This window comes from Spermophilus citellus (genome assembly GCF_964194105.1).
Source record: "Spermophilus citellus genome assembly, chromosome: 12".
NCBI classification, from domain to species: Eukaryota; Metazoa; Chordata; class Mammalia; order Rodentia; family Sciuridae; genus Spermophilus; species Spermophilus citellus.
The window spans coordinates 93,868,816-93,895,531 of NC_138198.1; the positions used below are offsets into that span (position 1 = coordinate 93,868,816).

The 26,716-nt window shown below is 38.1% G+C and overlaps 1 protein-coding gene across 2 annotated transcripts; it reads left to right on the forward strand.

Moving 5' to 3' along the window:
- The first annotated feature begins 20,091 nt into the window (after positions 1-20,091).
- On the forward strand, positions 20,092-26,199 carry ZNF397 (zinc finger protein 397). 2 transcript variants are annotated; one of them, XM_081262716.1, is made up of 4 exons: positions 20,092-20,219; positions 21,895-22,389; positions 22,588-22,729; positions 24,292-26,199. In XM_081262716.1, exons 2-4 carry the CDS (start codon positions 21,976-21,978, stop codon positions 25,338-25,340), a joined length of 1,605 nt encoding a protein of 534 aa, XP_081118842.1. In that variant the 5' UTR covers positions 20,092-20,219; positions 21,895-21,975; the 3' UTR covers positions 25,341-26,199. The 2 variants fall into 2 exon arrangements, with proteins under 2 accessions (XP_081118842.1, XP_081118841.1); XM_081262715.1 differs by lacking the exon at positions 20,092-20,219 and adding an exon at positions 20,226-20,791.
- The last annotated feature ends 517 nt before the right edge of the window (positions 26,200-26,716 follow it).

The window sequence follows — 26,716 nt, forward strand, 5'->3', positions numbered from 1 at the left end:
CTTCTCTCTTGAGTGTAACTTTATTATGCAGCCTAATAGTGAAGTTCAGAAACCAAGTATTTTTTATAATTTTATGATAATGTACAGACCTAATCAATGCTATAAAAATTGACCGTGTTCATAGAAACAAAATCACAGTACTCTGCCTCTGAATATAACAGAGACAATGGAAACCTGTGACCTGAGCAGTGTGGTTAAGTAGCACCAGAATTCAACAACATAGGAAGAGATTATGAGAGCTCAAGAAACTTCTCATGGATGCTTAAGCATTCATTTTTTCAATTCTTTATTTTTTCCTTAAATGTCCTAAATTATAAATGCACTAAAGAAAATTTAAGAAATAAAAAAAATCACTATTATCTCTGCTACCTTAATTATCATTCATAATATTCCCAGATAGTCCTTTTTTTCAGATATACAAAACTCCTTACTTTACTTCAGTAGGAATATATCACATGCAACAGGCATGTACAGACATAATCATTGCTACAAAAACTTGCTTTTTTTCACCTAAAATGTTTCTTCAAGAGGATTTTATATTGTATGTAGACCTGTTTCATTCTTTCTAAGCTACATGGTATTTCAATGTGTGGATATAATATGATTAATTTACCCATTCCCTACAGAATAACAATCATTTATAATTTTTGTTATTATAAATAATACTGCAACAAGCATTGTAGCACTTAAATCTTAATTTAAGTCAGGCAAAGTGGCTCATGCCTGAAATTCCAGCATCTAGGGAGGCTGAGGCAGGAGGATCATGAGTTCAAATCCAGCTTCAGCAACAGTGAGGCACTAAGTAACTGAGAACCTATCTCTAAATAAAATACAAAAAAGGCAAGGGGGTGGGGATGTGGCTCAGTTGTCAAGTGCCCCTGAGTTTGATCTCTGGTGGTACCCAAAAAAGAAAATTTGTAATTCAGATATGCATTTATATTGATGGGATAAAGTCCTAGAAGTGGATTGTCTTTAGTTGAGGTTTTATGTAATTAAAGCGATAATGACCATTCAATTTTGCAGCCTGGATATTTTACATTCTACACAGTAAACATTTTCCATGTTGCTATATATCCTCCAAGTTAAAGTTTTAATGGTTTACCATTTCTTATCCAAGTGATATACCTACGCTTTCCTCTGTTATTGGATAGTTTAACTGCTTCTTATCACTTGCTTCCATAATGAATGCAGGGACCATTCATTCTCAGACCTTGGATCTTGCCCTAGGCCTTACTCGAACCCTCCTTTCACTGAATTACTTTTCACAGAGAAAAGTATCTTTATTCTAGAACATGCTTCATGTTCCTATGACTCTCAAATTTCCTAAATTGGGCGCCTCCGCGCTCCCACCACCGCCGCCACAGGCCCGCCGGAGCCGGAGCCGGAGGGAGCGGAACAGCCCCGCACCCCGACCGCCGCCGCCGGCGCCTCGGACCGGGCCGCGCCAAAGCCGCGTCCCGCCTCGTGCGAGGAGGAGGAGGGCGCGTCGCCGACGTGGGACCTGGACCTGCCGAGTCCGAGCAGTCCGCGGCGCCCGCGCCGAGCGGCCCCCGCCGCTCGAGCACCCCCAAGGTCCCTGGGCGGCTGAGTGTGGTTTCGCCGCTGCCAGGCCCGCACCGCCGGAGCCCCGCGGAGCCGATGCCTGGGACGGAGCCTAGGCCTGTGATTGAAAACATCAAGTCATGAGCCAAGGTGGAGGGAATCCATCACGACTTCAGCGCGAGCAGTAAGGCTGCAGCCCCAGGTGCACGGCTCTATCGGCCCCATCTCCTTCTCCTCTCCGCCTCTCCGCCTTGCTTCTCCCCAGCTGTCTCTCCTCCCAAGCTCAGTCTCTAAATCTAGATTTCAATTTCTTTCCCCCACCCCGCCCGCTCTCCCGCGTGTCCGGTACCCGGCCCCCGCAGCCCGAGGCGCCACCTCCCCTCCCCCAACCCGCACCCCCTCTCCGGGGGTCCCGAAGGCCGCTGCCGCCGCCGCTGCTGCCACCGCCTCCCACAGAGCATCATAGAGCAGACTCTTCACCGCGCGAATGAGCTGCCGAATTAAATGAAACAGCTGATAAGATGAGAGACAATTTAAAATCCAAGTGAACCGAGAACACGCACTGAGCCCTGATCCGCTGAATTCAAACTCCCGGTCACCTGCTTCCCGCAGACAAACAGCTATGACTCGGCATTAATCCATCCGGCTGAAACAACTGGTCAGCCCTTCTCATCATACGAAGGTAAATGCCTACCGAGCCTTCATAAGTAGTGGCCACAGGTTTGAAACGGGGCTTGGGAGAGACAGTAAGGACCCACCCGTTGCATTGGTAGTCCAGCAAAGGGAAACAACGTCATCAGACTGCTGTGGAGGAGATAACTTCGTTGAAACCAACAGCTACAGGTGTGTGATCCCACAGCCTTCCCTCTCCACACATCGGGAAAACCTTAAGGGCCACTCCCAGCTCTCCCGCAAGGGCCCCTCCCAGCTCTCCCACGAGTGCTACAGCCAGGCCGAGGGAGTCAGAGGTGGTGCGGGTCCCCGCGGCGCGGATCTACCGCTCCCACCAGGGCTGACTGCTGAGGTCTCTTGCACCAGCTACGGGGAAGTGGATACAGGAGGGCAAGTAAAATCCGCTGAGGATTCTCAGCCCCAAGCTCTACAAACTTAGGGTCTGAGGGAATGGCAAACTGGAAGAGTGTGCCCAGTCGTTCATGAAAACAGGGCTCCCGGGAGCAGCAGACCTGGCTTGTAGCCAGTATTGTGGTGAGAGGGGCATGGCTAGAGAAAAAGTGGGAAGTGACTAGACACAAGAGGAGGCCCTAGACACTCAGGATTGGAGACTCGCCCAGTCTGGGAGGAGCTGCTGCACAGTGATTGGTTCCCGCGTATCGACAGGAGAAACTTGGCCTGGTGGACAAAGTGCCACCTACTGGAAGAGAAGTTAATCAAACTCTAAGACGGCATTTATTAGGTTTTTTTTTTTTTTTTTGATTTAGGTTTTTCTTTCAGTTTCATTTTTTTCTTTCTTGTTGTTTAATTAATTTTTTTTTTACAAAATATTTTTTTAAAAACTTTTTTTTGCTACTAATTTTAATTTAAATTTTTTTAATTATTTTTTTTAATTATTATTATTTTTTTTTTAATTTTTTTTCTTTTTTAGTTCCTATTTTTTTCTTCTTTAGTCTTTTCATTTCTCTTATCCCCCCTTTCCTTGAATTCTACCTGCCTACTCTCATTCTCTTTAGTGACTTCACCCCTTCCCTTCAAATACCTTTCCTCCCAAACATCAAATTAATTTATAGGAGTAAACAGTAACCCAGCAGTCAAACAGAACAAGAAGTAACATGAGCAGCTTCAAAAAACAAGGAAGAAAAGGACTACAAACAATGCAGGACAGCCTAAATATTCAGGAGGTCGTGGAGTCATCAGAAAAATGGTCATATAAAGAACTCAAGGAACACCTTAGACAGATGGAATGGAACCTTAAGGAGGATACAAGACAGCAAATTCAAGCAGCGAAAGAACACATTCAGAATGAATTTCATAAACAGATAAAAGAAGAAGTTAAGCATCTCTATCAGGAGATAGAGATTATAAAAAATAATCAAACAATAATTCTAGAAATGAAGGAAACGATAAACCAAATTAAAAACTCAATTGAGAGTATCACTAACAGAGTGGAGCAAGTAGAAACCAGAACGTCAGATAATGAAGACAAAATATACCATCTTGAAAAGAGTCTAGCCAACTCAGAAAGGCTGGTAAAAAATCACGAGACAAACATCCAAGAGTTATGGGATAACATGAAGAAACCAAACTTACGAGTCATCGGGATAGAAGAAGGTACAGAGATTCAAACCAAGGGAATGAGTAACCTGCTGGATGAAATAATTACAGAAAACTTCCCAGAAATAAAAAAGGAAACAGATATACAAATTGAAGATGCATACAGGACACGGAGCACACAAAATCACAGTAGACCAACGCCAAGACACATTGTTATGAAGATATCCAATATACAGAACAAAGAGAAAATATTAAAAGCTACAAGAGAAAGGAGACAGATTACATTTAGGGGTAAACCAATACGGTTAACAACGGATTTTTCAGCACAGACACTGAAAGCAAGAAGGTCATGGAACAATGTATTTCAAACACTGAAAGACAATGGATGCCAACCAAGAATCCTGTATCCAGCAAAATTAAGCTTCAGGTATGACAACGAAATAAAAATCTTTCATGATAAACAAAAGTTAAAAGAATTTGCAGCCAGAAAACCAGCATTGCAAAGCATTTTGAGCAAAACACTACATGAAGAAGAAATGAAAAACAATAACCAAAACCATCAGTGGGAAGTGCCTCAGTAAAGACAGAGGGCGAGGGGAAAGACAACCATGGTGAAACAAACTAAAATTTTTTTTTTTAAAAAAAAGGATAAACAATCAATCATGGATGGAAGTTCAAACCATATATCAATAGTAACTCTGAATGTTAATGGCTTAAACTCTCCAATAAAGCGACATAGGCTGGTATCATGGATTAAAAAAACAAATCCAACAATATGCTGCCTCCAGGAGACACATCTGATTGGAGAAGACATACACAGGCTAAAGGTGAAAGGATGGGAAAAAATATACCACGCACACGGTCCTCGCAAGCAAGCAGGGGTGGCCATCCTCATATCGAATAAAATCGACTTCAAGACTAAGTTAATCAAAAGGGATACAGAAGGTCATTATATACTGTTAAAAGGAACCATTCACCAACAAGACATAACAATTATCAATATTTACGCACCAAATAATGGTGCTGCGACATTCATAAAAAAAATTATTCTCAAATTCAAGAATCAAATAGACCACAACACAATAATTATGGGAGACTTCAACACACCACTCTCACCATTGGACAGATCCTCCAAACAAAAGTTGAATAAAGAAACTATAGATCTCAATACCACAATCAATAACCTAGACTTAACTGACTTATATAGAATATATCAACCATCATCAAATGGCTATACTTTTTTCTCAGCAGCACATGGATCCTTCTCAAAAATAGACCATATATTATGCCATAGGGCAACCCTCAGTAAATATAAAGGGGTGGAGATAATACCATGCATTTTATCTGATCATAATGGAATGAAACTGGAAATCAGTGATAAAAGAAGGAAGGAAAAATCCTACATCACATGGAAAATGAACAATATATTACTGAATGATCAATGGGTTACAGAAGACATAAAGGAGGAAATCAAAAAATTCTTAGAGATAAACGAAAATACAGACACAACATATCGGAATCTATGGGACACAATGAAAGCAGTTTTAAGAGGAAAATTCATCGCCTGGTGGTCATTCCTCAAAAAAAGAAGAAACCAACAAATAAATGAGCATGAAAGGCAATTTGAAATTGCCAAAGAGCAGTGGATGGGAACAAGCCAAATTCACTTCTGATTCTACCCTAGCAAAACCTAGGAAAGCAGGGGGCAATGTACTTCTGGCTTTTCCGTCTTCAGAAGCACCTCTTCTGGGGCTGGGGTATGGCTCAGTGGTAGAGCACTCTCCTTGCACATGCAAGGCCCTGGGTTTGATCCTCAGCACCACATATAAATAAATAACATAAAGTTAAAAAAAAAGAAGCACCCCTCCCTATTCCCATATTCTATCCTGCCACATTCTAGAAGTATTCTCCTATAGCTTTGTTACATTTATATCTTTAGTACATCCCCCACATTTGTATTTGTACAAGCAAAGCAAAGAATTGCACACCAAACTGTTCACTGGTTATATAAATTTTGCCTTTATCAATGGATCCAGTATAATATATATGTATGCTACTTCTACGTTGCTTAATAAAAGGAAAAAAAGGAATACTGTCTATCTTTCAAAAATAGTAAATGCAAACATGACCATATTTGCTGCCAAACCGAAAAAGGTAATAATATAATTCATTTGGGAGTATTCAAATGTAATTAACAAAAGCCAAGTATCAATTCAGGTTCTAAATATCCGGTCCTCATAAACCTTAAAATAACAACAATATTTTTCTTTTCTCTCAAATGGTTTAACCAAATGGAAGAACAAAAAACTCATATTCCTTTCAAGATAAAATTAAACTTAGTCTAATTAGTAAAAGAGGCCAGACCAAACAGTGATAACCAAAGGGAAAACACACACACACACACACACACACACACAATTAAGCAAGCAGATGGTCACTTGCAATTCAATGAACAGACACTTTTTGATTTGAATTGATGGCACAGCTAGGAAGGTCTTTAGTTTAAGCTCTTCCCTTGAGAAGCCTTGGTGGCTGGACTCCAATGATTAAAGCCCTTCTCTTCCCAGAATGAGCTTCCATAACTCATAAAAAGCCTCATGCTTATATCAGGCAAGCACAGACCAGGGATGTCCTTCAGATGGCATGCTAACTTACTCTTGACTTTTCATCTTGTAAAGATCCTTTTTTAAAAACAAAAATAGAAGCAATCATATCTTGCTTAAATAATTTTCAATAAATGCCTAAGTCAATGCCAGCAAAAAATTTGTTAACAGCCATATGAAGATAGAATCAGGGCTCAGGACAAAAACCAGATGAAAATGAGTGAACTCAGGAAAGAAAAACAGAGCACTGATTAAAGAAGGTGACAAAAGCATGCTCCCATGTATTTCTCAATTTGGTTTAAAATGCACTCACCCTGTACCACTCATGATCATCTCTAAAAGGCCTTTCCTAGTGAAATGTCCATCCAATTCAAAAAGTGTCTATTTATTAAGTTTCAAGTAGCTATTGTACACAGAAAAAGATCTCAAATAAAACCATAGATGTTTCTGGCAAGATATAAGTAAAACACATACATCTTTATCTTTTCATGGAAACATCTACAAAAACAAGATGAAGAGACAGATTTGTATAGAGGGGATTATGACTCAGTCTAGTTATGAGTTTTTCAAGGAGCTAAAGCTCAAAAAGTATAAATAAAATAATAAATAAAATAATAAAAACTGGTGGTATAAAATATCAGTCTCAGGTTACTGCCATAATCTCTTGGTTTGTGTTTTTGTTTTATGCTTTCTTTTTCTAGCTTAAAAATTTATATATATATATTTCTTTGTATTAAGCCCCTTAAAATCCAGAGTTTCCCAAATACTATTTTCCTCACTAAATATCCCTATCACTAGCAGAAAATTCTAAATTAAAGATTTACAAATTAAAATACAAACTTCTTTTTAACAAATAACTTTACAAACATGTTAAACAGGAAAAGGAAGTTAGAGTTAGAAATTGGGAGGATATAAGAATTTTTGCTTCTAAAGGATTGAATATGACTGCCAACAATTTCGTGGTTTTAGCTTCTTTCAAAAGGAAGAATGTGATAATAGCTCCTGGGTGGAATAATGTTGGCTGGACTTGATTAAATCTATGCTTAAAACTTATAGAGAACAGCTTGGACTACAGAGTGTGTGTGTATGTGTGTGTGTGTGTGTATGTGTGTGTGTGTGTGTGTGTGTGTTTAAAGAAATAGCATTGCATTTCATGTTACTGTGGCCTTGCCAGATTCAGGGCCTTTTGGGAGTCTGGCACTAGATTAGACACTAACAAAGCAAGCTGTAATACCCTGGGTAATATGAGTTACATAACTCCAATCGACTGCAATGAGTGTGTGTCTCACTAAAGCTCTGCACGTGTAATTTTAGAAAGGAGTCCTAAATAACTGTAACTTCCTTTCCCTTCACAAAGGGCTATTTTATTCTGATCCCAGAAAGTAATCAGTTCAAAAAGAAAAAGTAACAGTGGATACATTCAGCTGGTATATTTGTATGTGTTCTATTGTCTTTTTATTTTGGTAAATAAATCATTTTACATTCTCTGGAAAAGCATTTAGATTTTGATTCCAGTATCTAAAAATTCACTTTTGATATTTTTCAAGTGACTTCAGAACATATGATTTTAATACCACTGGAGATAAATCTAAAATACTTGAAACCAATCAACTGTATGTTGGAGAGCTCCTTGACTGTTATCCAAATCTGAATACACATACTACTAAATATTTACAATTATTCCATGGCTTTCTGATTCTAGAACAATACAGAGTAAATGCTTTCCTCCCGATTCGTCCTGTTATGTACAGCTAAAAATCCCTGTACATTATATATAAAACACACAAAAATAATTTGTAAGAATAAAGAAAAGGCCAACTGGCTTTGGACCTCCAGATCTAAGAAAGATTCAATGACAAGTGCTTTGGATTTTCTTTTTGCTTCTTTATACAGACTTGGAGCTTAAAAAGCCAGCAACTCAAAAACATCAGTAAGCACAAACAACAACAACAACAACATCTCTAAAGAAAAGCAAGCCTCCTCCAGTCAAAGGACCTAGAAAGACAGCTCAACAGGAGAGAAAGCTTTTTCTAGACAATCACTACTTTACTCAAACTAAAAGTAAAATGGTGATCCCATCCTCATTAGCAATGCCACATTACATTAAATAAATATAAAATATAAGATAGATAAAAATGTAGGAAGTTGGGCTGGGCATGTGGCTCAAGCGGTAGCATGCGTGCAGCCCGGGTTCAATCCCCAGCACACATACAAACAAAGATGTTGTGTCCGCCAAAAACTGAAAAATAAATACTGAAATTCTCTTTCTCTCTCTCTCTCTTAAAAAAATGTAGGTAGTCTATTTGCAGTGGAGAAGTGGTGACTCTTGCAGTAGAAAGGTGATTAGTGGAAAAATAACAAACATCTACAGTTTATTACAGTAATAATCTAAAGTTTGTGAGAAAGATTCTAACAGCCTTTGTGTACCTGTGTATATGTGGATTTGTCCATTTGTTAATTTGTTTTATTAATTTATGCATTCCATACTGGACACTTGCCCTCTCATTGTAAAGAAAATCAATTTAAAAATAGAAGGGGCAAGGCGCAGTGGCACACACTTGCAATCCCAGCAGCTTGGGAGGCTGAGATAGGAGGATCACGAGTTCAAAGTCAGCCTCAGCAAAAGCAAGGCACTAAGCAACTGAGTGAGATCCTGTCTCTAAATAAAATAAAAAATAGGGCTGGGGATGTGGCTCAGTGGTTGAGTCCCCCTGAGTTCAATCCTTGGTACCAAAAAAAAAAAAAAGAAAGAAAAAGAAAAGCAGAAGGGAATCATATTCTCAAAACTTATAAACCTACAGAGATGAAAATCAGTTTACAGAACATTAACTTAAAGTATAATACAGCATTATCATATTATTGGCAAGTGATCATAAAAAGCAAAAGTAATCATTCCTAAGACACTGACTACTAAATCCAGAGAGATTATAAACATACACATTTTCATTGTGAAAGCTTTCTGTCCAAGCTTTAGTTATTAAATGATTTTCATCTTAACAATAGAAAGAACACAGTTTTATAATTTAATTATTTTTCCTTAAGGGAAGAAAGAGAAGAGAAATTTACAATGGATAACTTATATTGTATGTAGAAATCTGACAACATAAAACTGGAATTTAAATTTTCATGAACTTTATAAATTTAAGTCTATATTTGTCAACTAAGAATCCAGTGTACCTATTAAAGAATATTAATATTAATTTACTTTGTCTTTTAATTTCCATAATCCATATTGGGGTTTAGAGTTCTTTCTCCATGTTCCCAAAGCATTCTCCATATACTGTACTTTTCTTCTTATGTTCTAGAACTCTGTTGATGAGCTCTTGTCTCATCCTCTACATGGATTTCCAGAGGGCAGGACCCTGTGTCTTTTATTTACAGAAATCATAGAACCTAGTAGAGTGCCTGGATCATTGGTGCTTAATAAATATTTTTAATTTAATTAAGTCTCAAAAATTAAGAGCTGGTGTTGGGGACATAGCTCAGTTGGGAGAATGCTTGCCTCACATGCACAAGCCTCTGGTTCAATCCCAGCACCACAGAAAAAAAAAATTAAGAGCTATAGCTGATATTTTACATATCAATGACCTTTTAAATATCCAACATTTTTATTTAGACCTAAGTCATATAGTTTCTATGTATGCCATCACTTAAAAAGCAAATTTACAAGACTAAATAAGCATTAGAAAAATTGGATCTTAAGAAATTCACTATAAATTTCTAGCAAACAAATTCTCCAAGGCTAATTTCCTTTATCTGTTTGTATAACTGAGAAGTAGCTGTGATCAAGTTTAATCTTTCACAGTATCTTTGCATTCAAGTCATCTATAGAAAGTATTCAAGGGGCTAAGGTTGTGGCTCAGTATTAGAGCACTTGCATATGTGAGGCACTGGGTTCAATTCTCAGCACTGCATATAAATACATGAATAAAATAAAGATCTGTCAACAACTAAAAAATAAATTTAAAAAAGGAAGGCATTCGGGGGCTACGGCTGGGCCCAGTCGTAGAGTACTTGCCTTGCATGTGTGAGGCACTGGGTTTGATCCTTAGAACCACATAAAATAAATTAACAAAATAAAGATAGTTTGTCCATCTAAAAGTTAAATAAATAAATATATATATATATGTGTGTGTGTGTGTGTGTGTGTGTGTGTGTGTATGTGTGTGTGTGTATATACACACACACACACATAGATACATAAATTATAAAAAAGAAACTATTTGAGATTATCTGGTTCCTTGTGATGTTACATGACTTTTCTTCACAATTTAAATATTAATAAATTTTTTACACAGTGAATTCCTATTTTCCACATTCAAAATGTGTTACTTGTTTAGAATGAAAAATTATACTGCAGCCTCCTTCAGGAACCTTTCAAACTGTCTTGCTTTATATGACCAGATGGTGGCAGCAGATTCCATGGAAATGTTTCAAGATTCCTGTGACTTTCTTCAGAACAGTCACAGAATTCCTGGACTGTGGAATGTAGGGTAAAAAAAAAAAAAAAAAAAAAAAAAAAAAAAAAAAAAGATTTACTCTTTTGGCTCCAGCCAAACTGAATTTCCAGGACAGTAGAGGTTTCAACCACGTTACAAGGAGATCCAGTGTCATGACCATTGTTAATTACCATTTGCTTACTAACTTATAACAGGTATAATACAACACAAGACAACAAGGTCCCTGACACACCAGAGAAAAGGGGTAAAAGAACCAGGGGCCCTTCAGAAAATGAGTAATTTAAAAATGCTTAAGTAATCTGAACACTTCTCATTGGCACAATTAATGACATTTCAAGGTAATAAACATTGTTACAAAATGCAATATATTTTTGCTGTTTTAATACTGATTCTTCACATACAACTATTACTAACATAGAGACTAATAATTAAAATGCAATCAAGTACAAAAACTAACAATTATTTTTTTGGTCAACTAATTTGCTCATTCGTTGTATAAGTAAATTATTCAGTAAAAATGGAAAAATGTATCCAATGACATGTACTTCTGTTTAGACTGACAGTCAACATTTTCATACAATTTATTATACCTGTAAGTGTATCCTTTGACAGACTAAAACATATTGATAAAATTTTGGACAACTTAAATAAACAATGTTGTTTATTTGGTTTGATTAGATTCAGTCATTAGCAGAATGCATTCATTTGTATATTTCCCTAATATTTGATTCTGCTAGGTTGTCATGCTTACATAAACAAACTGTTAGTTGATAGTGTAAGAGTCCTTCATTTTCAATCTCTGAGAGATCCTGATATGCTTTTTATTTAAAGGGTTGTTGGATTCTTACTTCTCATGTAGTTTCCTAGGAAACTGAGAAACCAGTTGCTATTTAAAAACAAAACTAAACTGACAAGTCTAGTCAGTTTTATTTATTCATTTTGGTACCATGGATTAAATCCAGGGATGTTTAACCACTGAGCCATGTTCTGAGCTCCTCCCCACTCTTTTTTAATTTGAAACAGGGTTTTACTAAGTTGTTCAGAGCCTCCCTAAGTTGCTGAGTCTGGCTTTGAACTTGCAATCCTCCTGCCTTTAATAGCTAAAAACAAAGAAGTTATTAAAGACAATATTCAGAGGGAAGTCAAGGAAATTAGAATAGAACAGGATGAGAAGAATAGGTAAAGAGGGTGGTTCAACCAAGGAATCCTCACTAGTTTTTGTAGTTATTTGATTGTATTACAATTAGTAGTATCTAGGTAAATAATTTAGTTATATGTAAAGGGTTAATATAATAAACAGTAAAAATACACACATATTAATTATATTGCCAAATTGCAAATAATTTATTTGAAACTTATTTAAAATTATATAGGGCATTATTAACCACTAAACTTAGAAATGTGTCAAGGTTATGACTTCTTATTTCAAATAGAAGTTCATGACTGGTGATATATCATCTTGTCATCTATAGTCAGCTAGTGTTCACTGATGGCTTTATGGCAGCCCAGCACTAGAAGATGTACAGTCATTTAACATCTCTCCAACTCTACTATGTAGTTCACTTAGTGAGTGTGTTCGACCAATTATTAGATCTTTCTGTGCCTCAACTATATGTAAGCAGTCTGGAGATTTGTTCAACATTTGTCAAATGTCATAATGATAATGATGATGCTGGCTTGGTTTTCTGAAAAAAAAAACAAAGAAAATTTAGCAGATAAAGAACATTTCTTAAAAAAAAAAGTAATAACTATACTTTAAGGAATTTTTCTACAAACAAGTATTGTTAATTTTTAAATAAGTCAGAGGAGCAAATCATCAACAGCATTTCCTGGGCAGCTGAGAATGAGGAAGATTTCACAAGGAAAATAACATATAAGCTGGTCTTGAAAAATGCTGAAGATTTCAACCAAAAGCAAAAATGTTGTTAAAGACAATATTCAGAGTGAAGACAAGGAAGTTGGATAGGGCAGGATGAGAAAAAATAGTATATGAACTTTGGTGCTTGAGGATACAGAGTGGATAATAGTTGTGGGCCAGAAGGAGAAAGATGTTGGATGATTTGGTAAGTGTATTTGCCCTCTGTTCTGTGGACCCAGCAAGTCAGCTGTTTATTGTTTGGATGTGAAATGTCCTCCAAAGCTCATGTGTGAAACAATGCCAGAAGGTTTAGAGGAGAAATGATTGAGTTATGAGAGCCTTAACCTCATCAGTGGATTAATCTCATGATGGGATTAACTGAGTGGCAACTGAAGGCATGTAGAGTATGGCTGGAAGAGGTGGGTCATCCAGGGTGTGCCTCTGGGGCATATATTTTGTATCTGATGAGTAGAGTCTCTCTCTCTCTCTCTCTCTCTCTCTCTCTCTCTCTCTCTCTCTCTCTCTCTTTCTCTCTCCTGTCTGATCATCATGTGAGCCACTTCCCTCCACCACACTTTTTCACCAGGATGTTCTGCCTCACCTTGAACCCTGAGGAATGATTGAGCTAGCGGTCTATGGATAGAGCTCTGAAACCATGAGCCCCCAAATAAACTTTACCTCATGTCAGGTCTTTTAGTCACAGCAACGGAAAAAGCTGACTAAAACAGCAGCAAAGATTTACAGCGTGATTACAAAATCAGATTCATGTTAAGACTCTGGCAGCAATCTGAGAGGTGTATTGGAATAAGAGGAGTGGTAAGTGAAAAGGTGACCAATTCAAAAGCTAATATGATAAAGATAATAAAGACCTGAACTGAAACAGTAGAAAGAAAAAGAAAAAAATGAGCTATTTTAAATGATGCTTCAATAGAACCAGAGATAAACTTAATCAACAATTTTTTTCTAGTTCCATATACTGGCTCTTAGTCTTGACACTGCACAGCAAAAAGTCAATAAAGTAAGTTAATTGTTCTATTATAATAACTATATAATGATAATTATAATTCATGATTAATAATAAAATTTAACATGGATGAATGTATTCAAATTGGATTTGGCTGTGTGAATGTTGAGATGCTGTTGGACTATCCAAAAGACACATTTATACAAGTGAGAAATAAAGATTTGAGGCCAAGTAAACAAGTCAGGGATGGAAATATGTACACATAAAAGAGTGAATCACTCCTCCAGAGGAGAAATAGAGAGTATGGAGAAATAGACAAGCTTAGTAGAAATTTAGATAAAGCAATTAGGTAATAAAGAGGATACAGCTATGAAGTAAAGATGTAGACAAAGAGGAAGAGAAAAATATAGAAACAAAAACAGACAGCAGTGAAAAATGCTTGCATTCAAGAAGAATACAGACTGAAATGTCTGCGGCTGGGGTTGTAGCTCAGCAGTAGAACATTCGCCTAGCATATGCAAGGCCCTGAGTTTGATCCTCAGCACCACATAAAAATAAATAAAATAAAGGTATGGCATTCAACTACAACAAAAAAATAAATATTAAAAAAGACTGAAATGTTATTATTTTCAAAGGTTCCACTTCAGTTGAACGGTAAGAAGATACTAGATTGTATGAGGTTGAGCAGTAAATAAGTATCCTGATTCTTATATTTCTATAATTTCCAAAAGTCATGCCCCAGTGTAAGAATAAATTATAGCTTTAAAAGAATCCAATACACCCTTTCAAAAGTCTTGGAAATGTGTGAAACATTTAGAATGTGAAAAAATACGATTTTGGCTCTTATAGAGGTAAGCATCAGCTATCTAAAATGTTACATACACACCTCATTTCCCTAACAGCAATGCCCAAATATATTCAATTTTTAATGTTTGTTTTTATACTGAACTTAATGCATAAACACAAACAATAGAGAACTCAGTAAACCACCACACCTAGTGTGAAATAAATCTAAGAATGTATCACATGAGCAAATTCAAAGGCGTTCTTTGACATTGAAGCATAGAGAAACAATTCAGTAAACCAGGCCTTTGTTTACTGTCTTGGATCCTACAAATAAGCATTGTTTTATTCTGTTAATACATCTGTTATCTGTTTCTAAAAGATAAGAGTTAAATTTGTAACATCATGATAACAGTAATAGAATACAGTATTATACTCAACTATTATTGATACTCTACAATTTTACAATTGAATATTTGAGATCTTGGAGTCAAGGGATCATACTAATGGCAAAGTCAAAGGATCATGCTAATGGCTCACTCAAGGTTGTTTGCAGATCCACTATTCCAATGTTTTTTCAGGAACTGGGAGTTTTATTGTAGACCTCAAAACGGGCTTCAACAAGTGTGTTTTGCTTTCTGCCTATCAGGGGATATCTCCACTTAGCTACTTTCCATCCCTACAGTACTAAAAGCTTTATCCCCAGTTTCTTACTTTCCCTTCCCAATCCCCCTCTCTCCTTCTCCTCCTTATTCTTCTCCAAGAAAGGGGTCTTGTGTGGTGTACCATGCCTCCCATCCTCTAAAAAATCATAATAAACTCTTCTCTCACAGGTAGTTGTTTTTGGGTCTATATTGCTAAACTTGATTAAACAAATCCTGAGTGAGTTCATATTAAAATAGTCTTGGTATTAAAAATTGTCTTATATACTTGAAAGATTCTTTGAATCTTTCAAATACTTCTGCTCATTTTAGCACCAATTTTTTGTCTTATATATATGTATATGTGAACTCTTTCATTCTTTCATCCAAATACCTATATAATACTAGGCTGCAGTGCTCAGATAACAATGGAAAACAAAATGTCTGCTCTCATGAAGTTTATACTCCAGAAATCACACTAGTAAGAGAGGTGAGGGAGAATATCTTTTATTTCATTTGAATCTCCACTTTTCTTCCCAGTTCCTCACATGTATACTAAGGCTCCACAATATTTGTTGAATGAAGAAATGATCATTTCCCTTACATGTGCAGAAGCCTTTCTCCATCCTTTATTATTGATAGCAGCTTTTAATCAAAACATTTTCAATGGGCTTATATCACCTGATGAAGACCATAAAAGCACTTTTGAATGATATAGTAATTCTCTCAAATGGATGTTACCAAATGAAGAGCCTTATTCACCAATCATCAGCAATGCCTAGGGCAGACTTTACCTAACAATTATCAAAACCCATCATTAAAAAACAGAAACAATTATTAAGAGTATGTGAAGGGGAAAAAAACCAAAATAATATTTTTCTACCTTTAATTCAACAATTTATGAAACAAAAATTTTCACATTAAAACAGTCTATGTAAGATAAAGGGATGAAATGTTAAGGAACAATTTTTTTTCCCACTGGGGATTAAACTCCGGAGTGCTTTTACCACTGAGTTACACTGCTGGTTAGTTTTTATATATTTATATATATAATATTTTATTTATATATATTTATTTTTAAAATAAAATATGTATATTTTATTTTGAGACATTCACAATAAGTTGCTGGGGCTATTTTTGAACTTGTGATCCTCTTGCCTTAGTCTCCTGAGTCATTGGGATTATAGGTATATGCCACCACACCTAGCAAGAAATGATTTTTGAGGGCACTGATGTAATTGAGAACACAGAAAGTTAAGCCACATAAGTGCAAAATTGCTGGCTAAGACTGCACATGGTATTCAGTTGCTATCCCCAAACAGACTATTAGCTCTAAATCTCCAGTCTAGATCTCTTGCAAATAAGTAATTGATTTATGTTTTAACTACATATACCATATTATAAGGAATGATTAGAATCTGAATTTTTTCCTAGTGTCTCATTTATTACCTAAAGAGAATCAGATTATCTCTCTTTTTTTGAGAGAGAGAGAGAGAGAGAGAGAGAAAGAGAATTTTTAATATTTATTTTTTAGTTTTCGGCGAACACAACATCTTTGTTTTTGTATGTGGTGCTGAGGAGCGCACTACCGCTTGAGCCACATCCCCAGCCCCAGATTATCTCTTAAATAGATACTACCATTGCTTGCTGAACATTCATTGATTTATCCCCCTTTTCTACTATTGGGGCAAGCCCCAAATGGCTATTGTTAGGCTCCCTCACTGAATCTTCCAGTGGGCTGTTATGTTTTATGTTAAGTTTTTAGTATGCCAAGGCCATGAATCAGGTAAGTTATGGTTAATGTGTAGTCAAGATCAGAAACATTCTGATTCAGTATACCTGTACTCGAGGTCATAAACATTTGCTTGTGAGCATGTGTGCACTGATATAACCAGTTGGAGATGTTACTTCTTTGTTTGAACTGTATTGCAATAATGGGGCTAAATGGAACTGACTGGGGCAAAATGGAACTGGCTGGGGCTAAAGCTGAAGTTGAAGGAGTCTGGAGGCTGTTACCATCTCTGACTAAAGCATGTCTAATATCCTAACTGCATCTTGTATCTCTCCCACCTGCTGGGATCATGAATCTGTTTCCTGGGTCTAAGCCCTGGCATGACATCTACATTTTAATCATAATAAAATTTCACATACCCTCCCCAAAAGTCTGTGCCCTTAAGGAGAGGCTGACTTGCTCCTTAGTTCTGCGATGTGATCTTAATTGGTCTAAGCCCATTATGGAGGCCTTACCCACCTTACCTAGGCCTAGGCAATTTAGCTAATGAAATATGAGAGGAAAATCTGCTGTGGAAATACGGTTTCCTTAGTCTTAAAAGGGAGCAGAAGAAAAAGATGACCCTTTTTCTGCCTCAGCATCTTTAATCAGGAACTGAGAGAGCTACTTTAGTACTATAAAGGACACAAGACACACTTAAACCAACACACTTAAAGTTGGAAGAACAGGGTTGGGGATAGAACTCAGTTGGTAGAGTGTTTTCCTTTCCTTGCATGCACAAGGCCCTGGGTTCTAGTGCCCAGCACTACACACACACACACACACACACACACACACACACGGCAGAACAAAAAGAAGGAACCTGGATCCTTGATATATTGTCAAGACACTGAATTAACCAACCCTAGGAATGGCCTTACCTCCACTACATATACTTATGTAGAATTTTTTTTAAAGGTTAAACAATACAGATATTTAGTAGAGTTTCCATTATTTCAGCTGAAAGCATTTAAACTGATAAAACGCTCAATAATTTCATTCCTCAAGAGTAGCTTCTCAATATAACAAGGTATGGTACATTGGATGCTAAAATAAGTGCCACAATTTCTTCTTAAACTCAAGCTAACTGCTCCTCCCATTGAATGATGGACACTATTTCCTCTTTCCATGAATCTAGTCCTATCAAGGCAATACAGTGGTGGATTATAATTTGAGTTCCAGATCTAGTCTTTGAAACAAGTAGGATCTTCCCTTCCTCCTTGACTCTCTAGGAGGCCAGCTTAGGCTAAGAAATCTTAAGCTAAACTCCTGAATAATGTATGACAGACTAGATACCTGAAGAGAAGCACTGGGGAGAAGAATCAGGTAGCTCTAGCGAAAATGCAGCAACAAGATCCCAGCAACATAAGATCCATCTTGGACCTTCCAGGCCCATTAAGCCACCATATCTTGACACCTCATAAAGCAGAGACTAGCAATCTCTACTAAACACTGCCTGAATTCCTGGCCACACATTGTGAGCAATAAAACATCTGCTATTCATAGTCTCTAATCTTGGAGTTGCATATAGATGTAGTGGCATATAGATAACTGAAACACAAACTAGCAGTATTTTCTTGCTTTTTAAAATAGCTGTTGTTGATACCGCCAGTTACTGGTGACAAGTTCTGCTTCCTCAAATGTTGAAGTTTGAACATTAGAAGAGCATGCCGAGGCAAGCAATGTAAAATATAAAGTAGGGTTTATTTAAAAAGGGGTAACACAGACTTTTCCCCTCGAATGAGAGGGAAGAGGGCCATAGCTGTATCCTGGTATCCTAAGAAGCGAGGTTCTGAGCCCTTTTTTTATGTCCTAGGCTTCCTTTGTTCTCCTGCCCTCTTCCCCTTATCTGTCTCCTGCCTGAGAATGTGACTAGGCTTGGGAATGCTCTGTGGGTTGACCAAAATGTGGGAATCAGGTGGGCTGAAGGGGGAAGGGTAGGACGGAGCTGCCAAGGACACAGTAATTATAGCTTCCTACAGGGAGGCACAATTCCTGGGACCTCCAACCCTACCAACAGGTTGGAGCAGAAGAAAGGGCTTGGAAGAAATTAACATTTCAATCCATCAGGGGACAGTCTCCAACTTGCCAGACTCAATCAAAATTGGCCTCCTGGATCCAACCTGACTCCATTTACCTATCTATACTGACTGCCTGTCTAATTCTGGCTTCAATTTCACAGTGATTGAGATTATTTATTAATTTAGTGCTGAATGCTAAAGAACCTTTGTTTCCAAATAGCTTTGGTTCAAGTGTGTTAGATCATAAAGGAGACTTAATATTCTATGTATATATCACATTATTATTCTCCTTTTAACTAACATTTACAAATAATTACAAATAAGTAAAAAAAAAACCAATGAATTAATAGTCTCAAAAACAATAATCCCCACAAATAGAGGAAAACACTAACACCTTAATTTCAAAAACAGGGAAAGTCATTTCTCTGAACCATAAACATGAGAAGGAAATTTGGGGAGGGGGGTATTGGGGTGCACTGGGGATTGAACCCAGGAGCGCTTAACCACTGAACTATATCCTCAGCTCTTTCTATTTTTTGAGACAGGGTCTCTCTAAGTTGCTTAGGGCCTCACTAAATTGCTGAAGCTGCTTTGCCCTTCCCATGTTGCTGCCTCAACCTCTCGAATCTCTGGGATTTCAGGCGTGCACTACCCCACACGGTGAGAAGGACTAACCTCAAGCTCACAAAGTGAAGACATGAGGCATCATTTTTCACCTACTAAATTGCCTATTTTCTTTTTAATAGCAAGATTAATGCCAGCTTTTAAAAAAGGGAGGGAAAGCCCGCACTGGAGACGGTAGCCTGGGACCTGAGTCTTTAAAGTTTGGGGACTTGAGTGTAGCCCACAGAGCTGTTGCAAGGCTGGTATGGCACGCTTAAAGAGCAATATAAGTGATTGTTACTTTTTGTTCTGCTCATTCATCCATCCGTTTACTTTTGTCAGAGATCATGGAAAAGAAGTGGAAAATCAGTTCTTTTCTACAGGAAAATCTGCATACTTTGCTAGAAAATTGGGAGTGAGAAGAATCGGAAATGACGTCACACCCACTACAATCGGGGAGCGGGAAGACCGGGTTCAAGCAAGCAAAAGCGGCCTCAGAAAAGGAGGCCACCTACGGTCCGCTCAACCTCGTCGGCATCTCGGTTCTGCCAGCCCAGCGAACCCTGAGCAAAGGCGGTGGGAGGAACAGAACCTGCGGCTCTGATTGGCTACCCTCAAGCAAGGGGCGGGGCGGACGGAAGCTCCCGGGGGCGAGCGAGCGGAAGGCCGAGATGCAGATTTCCGGTCTTTGTGGCTCCCCGCTCTGGGTCGAAGCTTGTGCCCTGGCGGCTCCTGGGCTTCGCGGTGAGGGACACGGGCCCCAAGGCGGAGGGAGGGTAGGGCTGGCGCCCTATTTGGGTGCTAGGGCAAGATGGAGGCGTTCCGCTCTTCGGCTTGCCCACCCCCAGGTCAGGGCAAAGACTCCGAGAGTCCTGGGGAGGCAGCAGAGGCCAGCACTCAAGCTCCTTCCTGCCTGCCAGCGGAAAGCACAGTTGCGCCTCCACCTCCGTGACTTCGCAAATGCTGTGGTTTAACATGGGATATAAAGAATAGGAGGGCTGAGTGCAGCCGGGCTGGTTGGTAAACCAGAGATTCATAATCTGTATATTCTAATTAGTTTCTAAACTTTCCGTAATATTAATCATTTTTACTGGTCCTTCTGAATGAACATAAAAAGCGTACGCTTCTGTGGCTATCCTTCCCATCCGGAAATCAGATAGTGTTTGGTCTATATCTCAAAACTTGGTATATAATTGTTACTATGTTTCGTTTATTTTTAAATTTTTGCTCCCAGAATAACCTTAAGCTTTTTGACAGCTGAGCCTGATCTTTTTTGCATCTTTTGTGTCTGTATCTGTCATGTTTTTGAACTCATGGTAAGCATTTTACAGTTCTATCTTTGTTGATTCCTCAATAGATTCATGAACTAAAACCTTTTTAACCCAATGCCACCTCAGGACAGAGCCTGTAATAAGTGCTTCAGTGTTTGGTAAAGAAATTAAGTGAATAAATGTGATCAAATGGAAAATATCCTGTAATATTTTTAAAATATTTATTTAGTTGTAAATGAACACACAGTATCTTTACTTACTTTTATGTGGTGCTGAGGATTGAACCCAGTGCCTCACACATTCGAGGCAAGCACTTAACCGCTGAGCTACAGCCTTAGCCCCCTGTAATATTTTTATTTAACTCAACTCATGTTTAATCTGAATTTTTGAATATGTGCTATTACTACCTTAAATGAAAATCAGCATTACCTGCTATAGATAGAAGCTAGCTAAAAATAAAAAGTCAGCATCACCAGCTGGGGTTGTGGCTCTGTGGTGGAGTGCTCACCTAGTGCCTGTGAGACACTGGGTTCAATCCTCAGAACCACATATAAATAAATACAATAAAGGTATTATGTTCATCTACAAATAAAATTTTTTTAATTAAATTCTACCTAGATGTTATTACCCTTGGAAGTCAGTCTGAGGTCTATATTTTATTTTTAAAAGTAAGTAAGTTTTATATACATGTTAAAGACAAATTTCCCTCCTTTGTGTAATCATGATTGAGAGGGAATTGAAAAGGAAGTATTTATCTCACTGTGTGAGTCATGTTAATGTTTCATTCTTTTGCTTCTAAAAATTTTAACAGTATGGGCTGGAGTTGTGGTTCAGCAGTAGACTGCTGACCTAGCACATTCGGGGTGCTGGGTTCAATCCTCAGCACCACATAAAAATAAAATAAAGGTATTGCATCCAACTACAACTAAAACAAAATTTAAAAAAATTAACAGTAGTAGAAATTCTAGAGAGTAGGAGACACTGAGATGTAATGATTTTTTAATGATTTTTAATTGATCATTCTATTGTTGCTTATTAGACTCAAACCTGTTCCCTTTAAATGTTCTTTGAGTTATTGATCTATATTATTACAACTTCCTGAGACTTTTTTCCCTACCATAAGTTAACTGTGATTTTATATCCTTTAGGAAAGAAGAGATTACCCCCCAAATCTCTCACACACAGAACCTGGTTGTACTGAGGTTCTTGCTAAGCTGTTTAATTCCAGAATGGCTGTGGATTCCAGAGCAATTTCAACTCAGATACCTCAGGATCATCAGGAACAAGAATTAATACTAGTGAAAATAGAAGATAGCTTTTCTTGGGGTCAGAAATTTAAACAGAATGGGAGTATCCAATCCTGCCAAGAATTGTTTCGACAGCAGTTCAGAAAGTTTTGTTACCATGAGACACCTGGGCCCCGGGAAGCTCTGGGCCGACTCCAGGAGCTTTGCTATCAGTGGCTAATGCCAGAATTGCACACAAAGGAGCAGATCTTAGAACTTCTGGTGCTGGAGCAGTTTCTGAGCATCCTACCTGAGGAGCTGCAAATCTGGGTTCAGCAACATAGTCCAAGAACTGGGGAGGAAGCTGTGACCCTGTTGGAAGATTTGGAAAGAGAATTTGATGATCCAGTGCAGCAGGTGGGAACAGACAGAAGTCATGTGCTGTGGGAAATGGAATTTACAGCCTGGAGCATGTAGTGTCATAACAGTAGGATAAAAAGTTACATATCTCTTGAACCATAACCCTGAAGTATATCAGAGCTCTGCCTCTACTCTCACAAGGTCTGTTTTCCTAGAGATTTTGCCACAAAGCTAACCATATTTTACTAATTTCAGGTCCCAGCTAATCCACAGGGACCAACAGTGCCATGGAAGGATTTGACATGTCTAGCAGCATCCCAAGAGTCAACAAACATTCAGCTCCAACCTTTAAAGACACAACTGAAATCTTGGAAACCCTGCCTTTCCCCTAAACGTGGTGAGGAATAGGAACTTGTCTGGGAACTCATCAAACTTCCAACACATGAGCATCACTGCTGTTATTCTAAACCAGTGGTGCTCACTTTAGGAGCTTTGTATTCAGTAATGCACATGAATTTCAGTCAGCCCTCCTTGTGTCCATTTCCTTATCATTCATTCATTCATTCAAACTTTATAGAGTGCTGATACATGTCTAGTACTATGGTAGGTACCGAGTCTTACTTCCAAGGAGCTTTCAGGTCTAGGTGGGTGGTGGATGAACAAAAAGACATTTCTAGTATAGTAAGTTATGGACTAAAAGTAGACACTGGGTACTATGGGAGCACCAAAAAAAAAATGGCACCTAATCTTAAAGGTTCAAGGAACACTTCCTGGAGAAAATCATCTAAGCTAAGATTTGAACTATGTGTAGAAGAAAGCCAGGCAAATAGGCAGAAGGATAAGTGTCCCAAGCAAAGGCCTCAGTCTTGAAGGTGAGAGAACAGAACTCATCCTAGAAAGAGTAGAATTCAGTTTGACTTGCGAAGAGAATTAACAAGGGAGGAGTGTTGAGAAAAAATAGAGAAGAAAATGGGATTCACATATACAGTTTCTTAAATAGAGGGGTACAGTTGAAAGGTGTTGGAGGAAGGAGAGCCATGGTTGAATTTGTAATGTAGAATTTAGCTTTAGGGTAGAGAATGGATTTGAGGGAAGCAAGACTAGAGGCCTGTTAGAGTCTTCTAATCCAAGTGGCTAAAGTAAATAAATCATGTGTTATGGTGAGGCATAGGGAAGACCAAAACTGAAAACTGTTCTTCAACACTAAAATTGCATTGCAGTTTCTGGTCATTGTTTAAAAGCAGAGTATGAGAGAGGAGTTGAAGGTGTTTCAGTCTTGATTTACCTGGGTAATAGTGGTACTGTGTTTTAACTGGGAAAACAAGCAAATATATCTGATGATATACTTGGTTTGGAGCATTTGAATACTTAGGAAATAAGCACAAAATGGATTGGGATATGAGGAGGCATTAACTTACAATATAAGTAGCAAATGTAGCCTAGGGGATAGAGAGCTTGTAGAGTAAGGATACATTAGAATCCAGGAAACAAAAAAAGAACTGAAAGAAGGAACACTGGTGTTTGAGTTATTAGCCTAGAATCTGAAAAGGAATAGTCCGAGAACTCAAGTCAAATATGACTGGAAGGAAATGTCTCTAAAAGGCAGATGTGGTCCTTAGTATCAATGCTACAGAGATGCTGACTAAATAAGACCCTAAAATTACCTATTGATTTATGTAGGTATCAAGTTTGTGACCTTGATGAGAATAGTGTCAGTGGAAGTGGTGAGTATGAGCAATTAGGTAAGGCAGAAACTAGATTGCAAAATGGAGATGAGAACATGTCAAGAAATATACTGTGAGTTAGAATGAGGTTTCTTGACAATGTAAGCAAGGAAGAGACATGGACAGTGACATCTTTGTAGGTAGACCCTTCAATTTTCTTTCATAGAAAATGAATATAGAGAGTGAATGGAAAACTTTAATGTGTTTTTTGTTTGTTTGCTGTTTATCATTTCAGATTGTGAGAACAAAGAAACAACAACACAGGACATTTCAGGAGAAAATTCACAGGGACTCTCTCAGGAACCTTCATTTGGAGTGGTTAGTGAGCGTGAAAGCAATTTAGACTGGCAACAAGGAAGTGCTATGGGGCAGAAATTAAGAAGATCCTCTCCACACGGGAGTAGTTTTAGGCAGGTGATTTTCACACACAAATCTTTAGGAAAGAGAGACCATCATGATGAGCCTCAAAGATGCTTGATTCTAAGTACAAACTCTATAACAAGTCAGAAAGTTCCTTCAGAAGAGAGACCTTATAGATGTGATGTGTGTGGGCACAGTTTCAAGCAGCATTCATCTTTAACACAACATCAGAGAATCCATACTGGAGAAAAGCCCTATAAATGTAACCAGTGTGGGAAGGCCTTTAGTTTAAGGTCATATCTGATTATTCATCAAAGAATTCATAGTGGTGAGAAAGCATATGAATGTAGTGAATGTGGAAAAGCCTTCAATCAAAGCTCAGCCCTCATTAGACACCGGAAAATTCACACTGGTGAGAAAGCTTGTAAATGTAATGAGTGTGGTAAAGCCTTCAGTCAAAGTTCATATCTTATTATACATCAAAGAATTCACACTGGTGAGAAGCCGTATGAGTGTAATGAGTGTGGGAAAACCTTTAGCCAGAGCTCCAAGCTTATTAGACATCAGCGAATTCATACAGGAGAGAGACCGTATGAGTGTAATGAATGTGGGAAAGCTTTCAGGCAGAGCTCAGAACTGATTACCCACCAGAGAATACATAGTGGGGAGAAACCCTATGAATGTAATGAATGTGGAAAAGCCTTCAGTCTGAGCTCAAACCTCATCAGACATCAGCGAATTCACAGTGGAGAGGAACCTTATCAGTGTAATGAATGTGGCAAAACCTTCAAAAGGAGCTCAGCCCTTGTTCAGCATCAGAAAATCCATTCTGGGGATGAAGCTTATATATGTAATGAATGTGGGAAGGCTTTCAGGCACAGATCAGTCCTTATTCGCCATCAGAGAGTCCACACTGTAAAGTAACTTGTGAATACAATGAATATTATAAATGCTTCAGTAAGATTTTTTATCTTTGTTAGAAGTGGTTTTTCTTGGAGCAAAACTCCATAAAGGTTAACTACTAGGTCTTGAGTCATTCTAAGGCTTTATGCAATACTACACATTGCTAGTGCAAATTGTTCCTTAAAAGCTTTTTCCTGTGACTAATGAAAGCAGAGGATGGAAGAATTATTACTTCCAGCTTTTCGCTTACTGTTAAAAATACTCAGGAAATATGAAAAGCAGGAATGTGACATTGAAACCTCATTTTCTATGAGAATGTCTTGAAAGGGGTTAGGGACCCAGGCTCAGTCACTGCATCTGATTGTCACTGTGCCCCCACTTTGGGAGAGAGTGGACAGCATAAGGGACTGTTTGTCTCAGGAAATCAAAATTTCTTATTAAATCAGAACTGACAGCAGAAAAAAAAAAAAGTAGGGAAAGTTTTATCAGTGTTGAGTCCAGGGCAGGTCAGAAATTAGATATGCATGAGAAGAAATAATACAAATTAATGTATCCAACAATTTATTTTGTTTTTGAGAATTTTCTTTGTACTTGAGACTTGAGATGCAATGGAAGATCAGGCATAATCTCTGTCATGTAATGGGCAAGGCAGTCAATCATGTAGTAGCACCATGGTGTGGTCAGTGCTATGTAACTCAAGGAGCTCTCAACTTTGGGTAAGGGAATAGGGGAAATGACATGAAAGATGAAAGGACTTAGCCAGCGGGGAGTGTTCATAGTAAAAGGAGCAACAGGTAAAGGCCAATGAAGCCTTTTCTGTTGAGCTCTTTTGAAGTGGAGTCATGTCCATAAGAAGTGTGGGTAGAACCAGTCTCTGAAATATAGTGCCTAATGCAATATATGAGTCAATCGAGAAATTTCTGTTTAAAAAGGAAAATCCTAGAATACTTGGACAACAGAGGAGTGAGTAGCTTTGTCTTGGTTGATATGACCCAAGAGAAAGGGCTAATATGTGGTTTTCTTGCCCAACCTACAGGCTAGGCTAGAATTTCTATGGAGGAAGTGGAGGTTAAGAAAGAGCCTTGGTAAATGTTAAGATTCTGACTCCCTCTCCTAGGTATGAGGACACCTTTGTTACAGTATTGGAATTGTTGTCAGGTTAATCCCCAAGTCCCTGAGTTGGAATCTGCCAAATCATTCATTTTCAAAGCTCTGTCCTTATAGTTCTAGTATACTTCCTTGGACTTGGGTGCTCAAAAAATATGTTAGTTGCTGGGTCTGTGACTTACTCTCCAGACACCTCATGTGTGATATTTCATAGCTTTTGCAAAGGGAAATGACAACAAGTAACAACTGTGATCAGTCAAGACTCCCCCTCTTCTGAGGAACCTAGCACA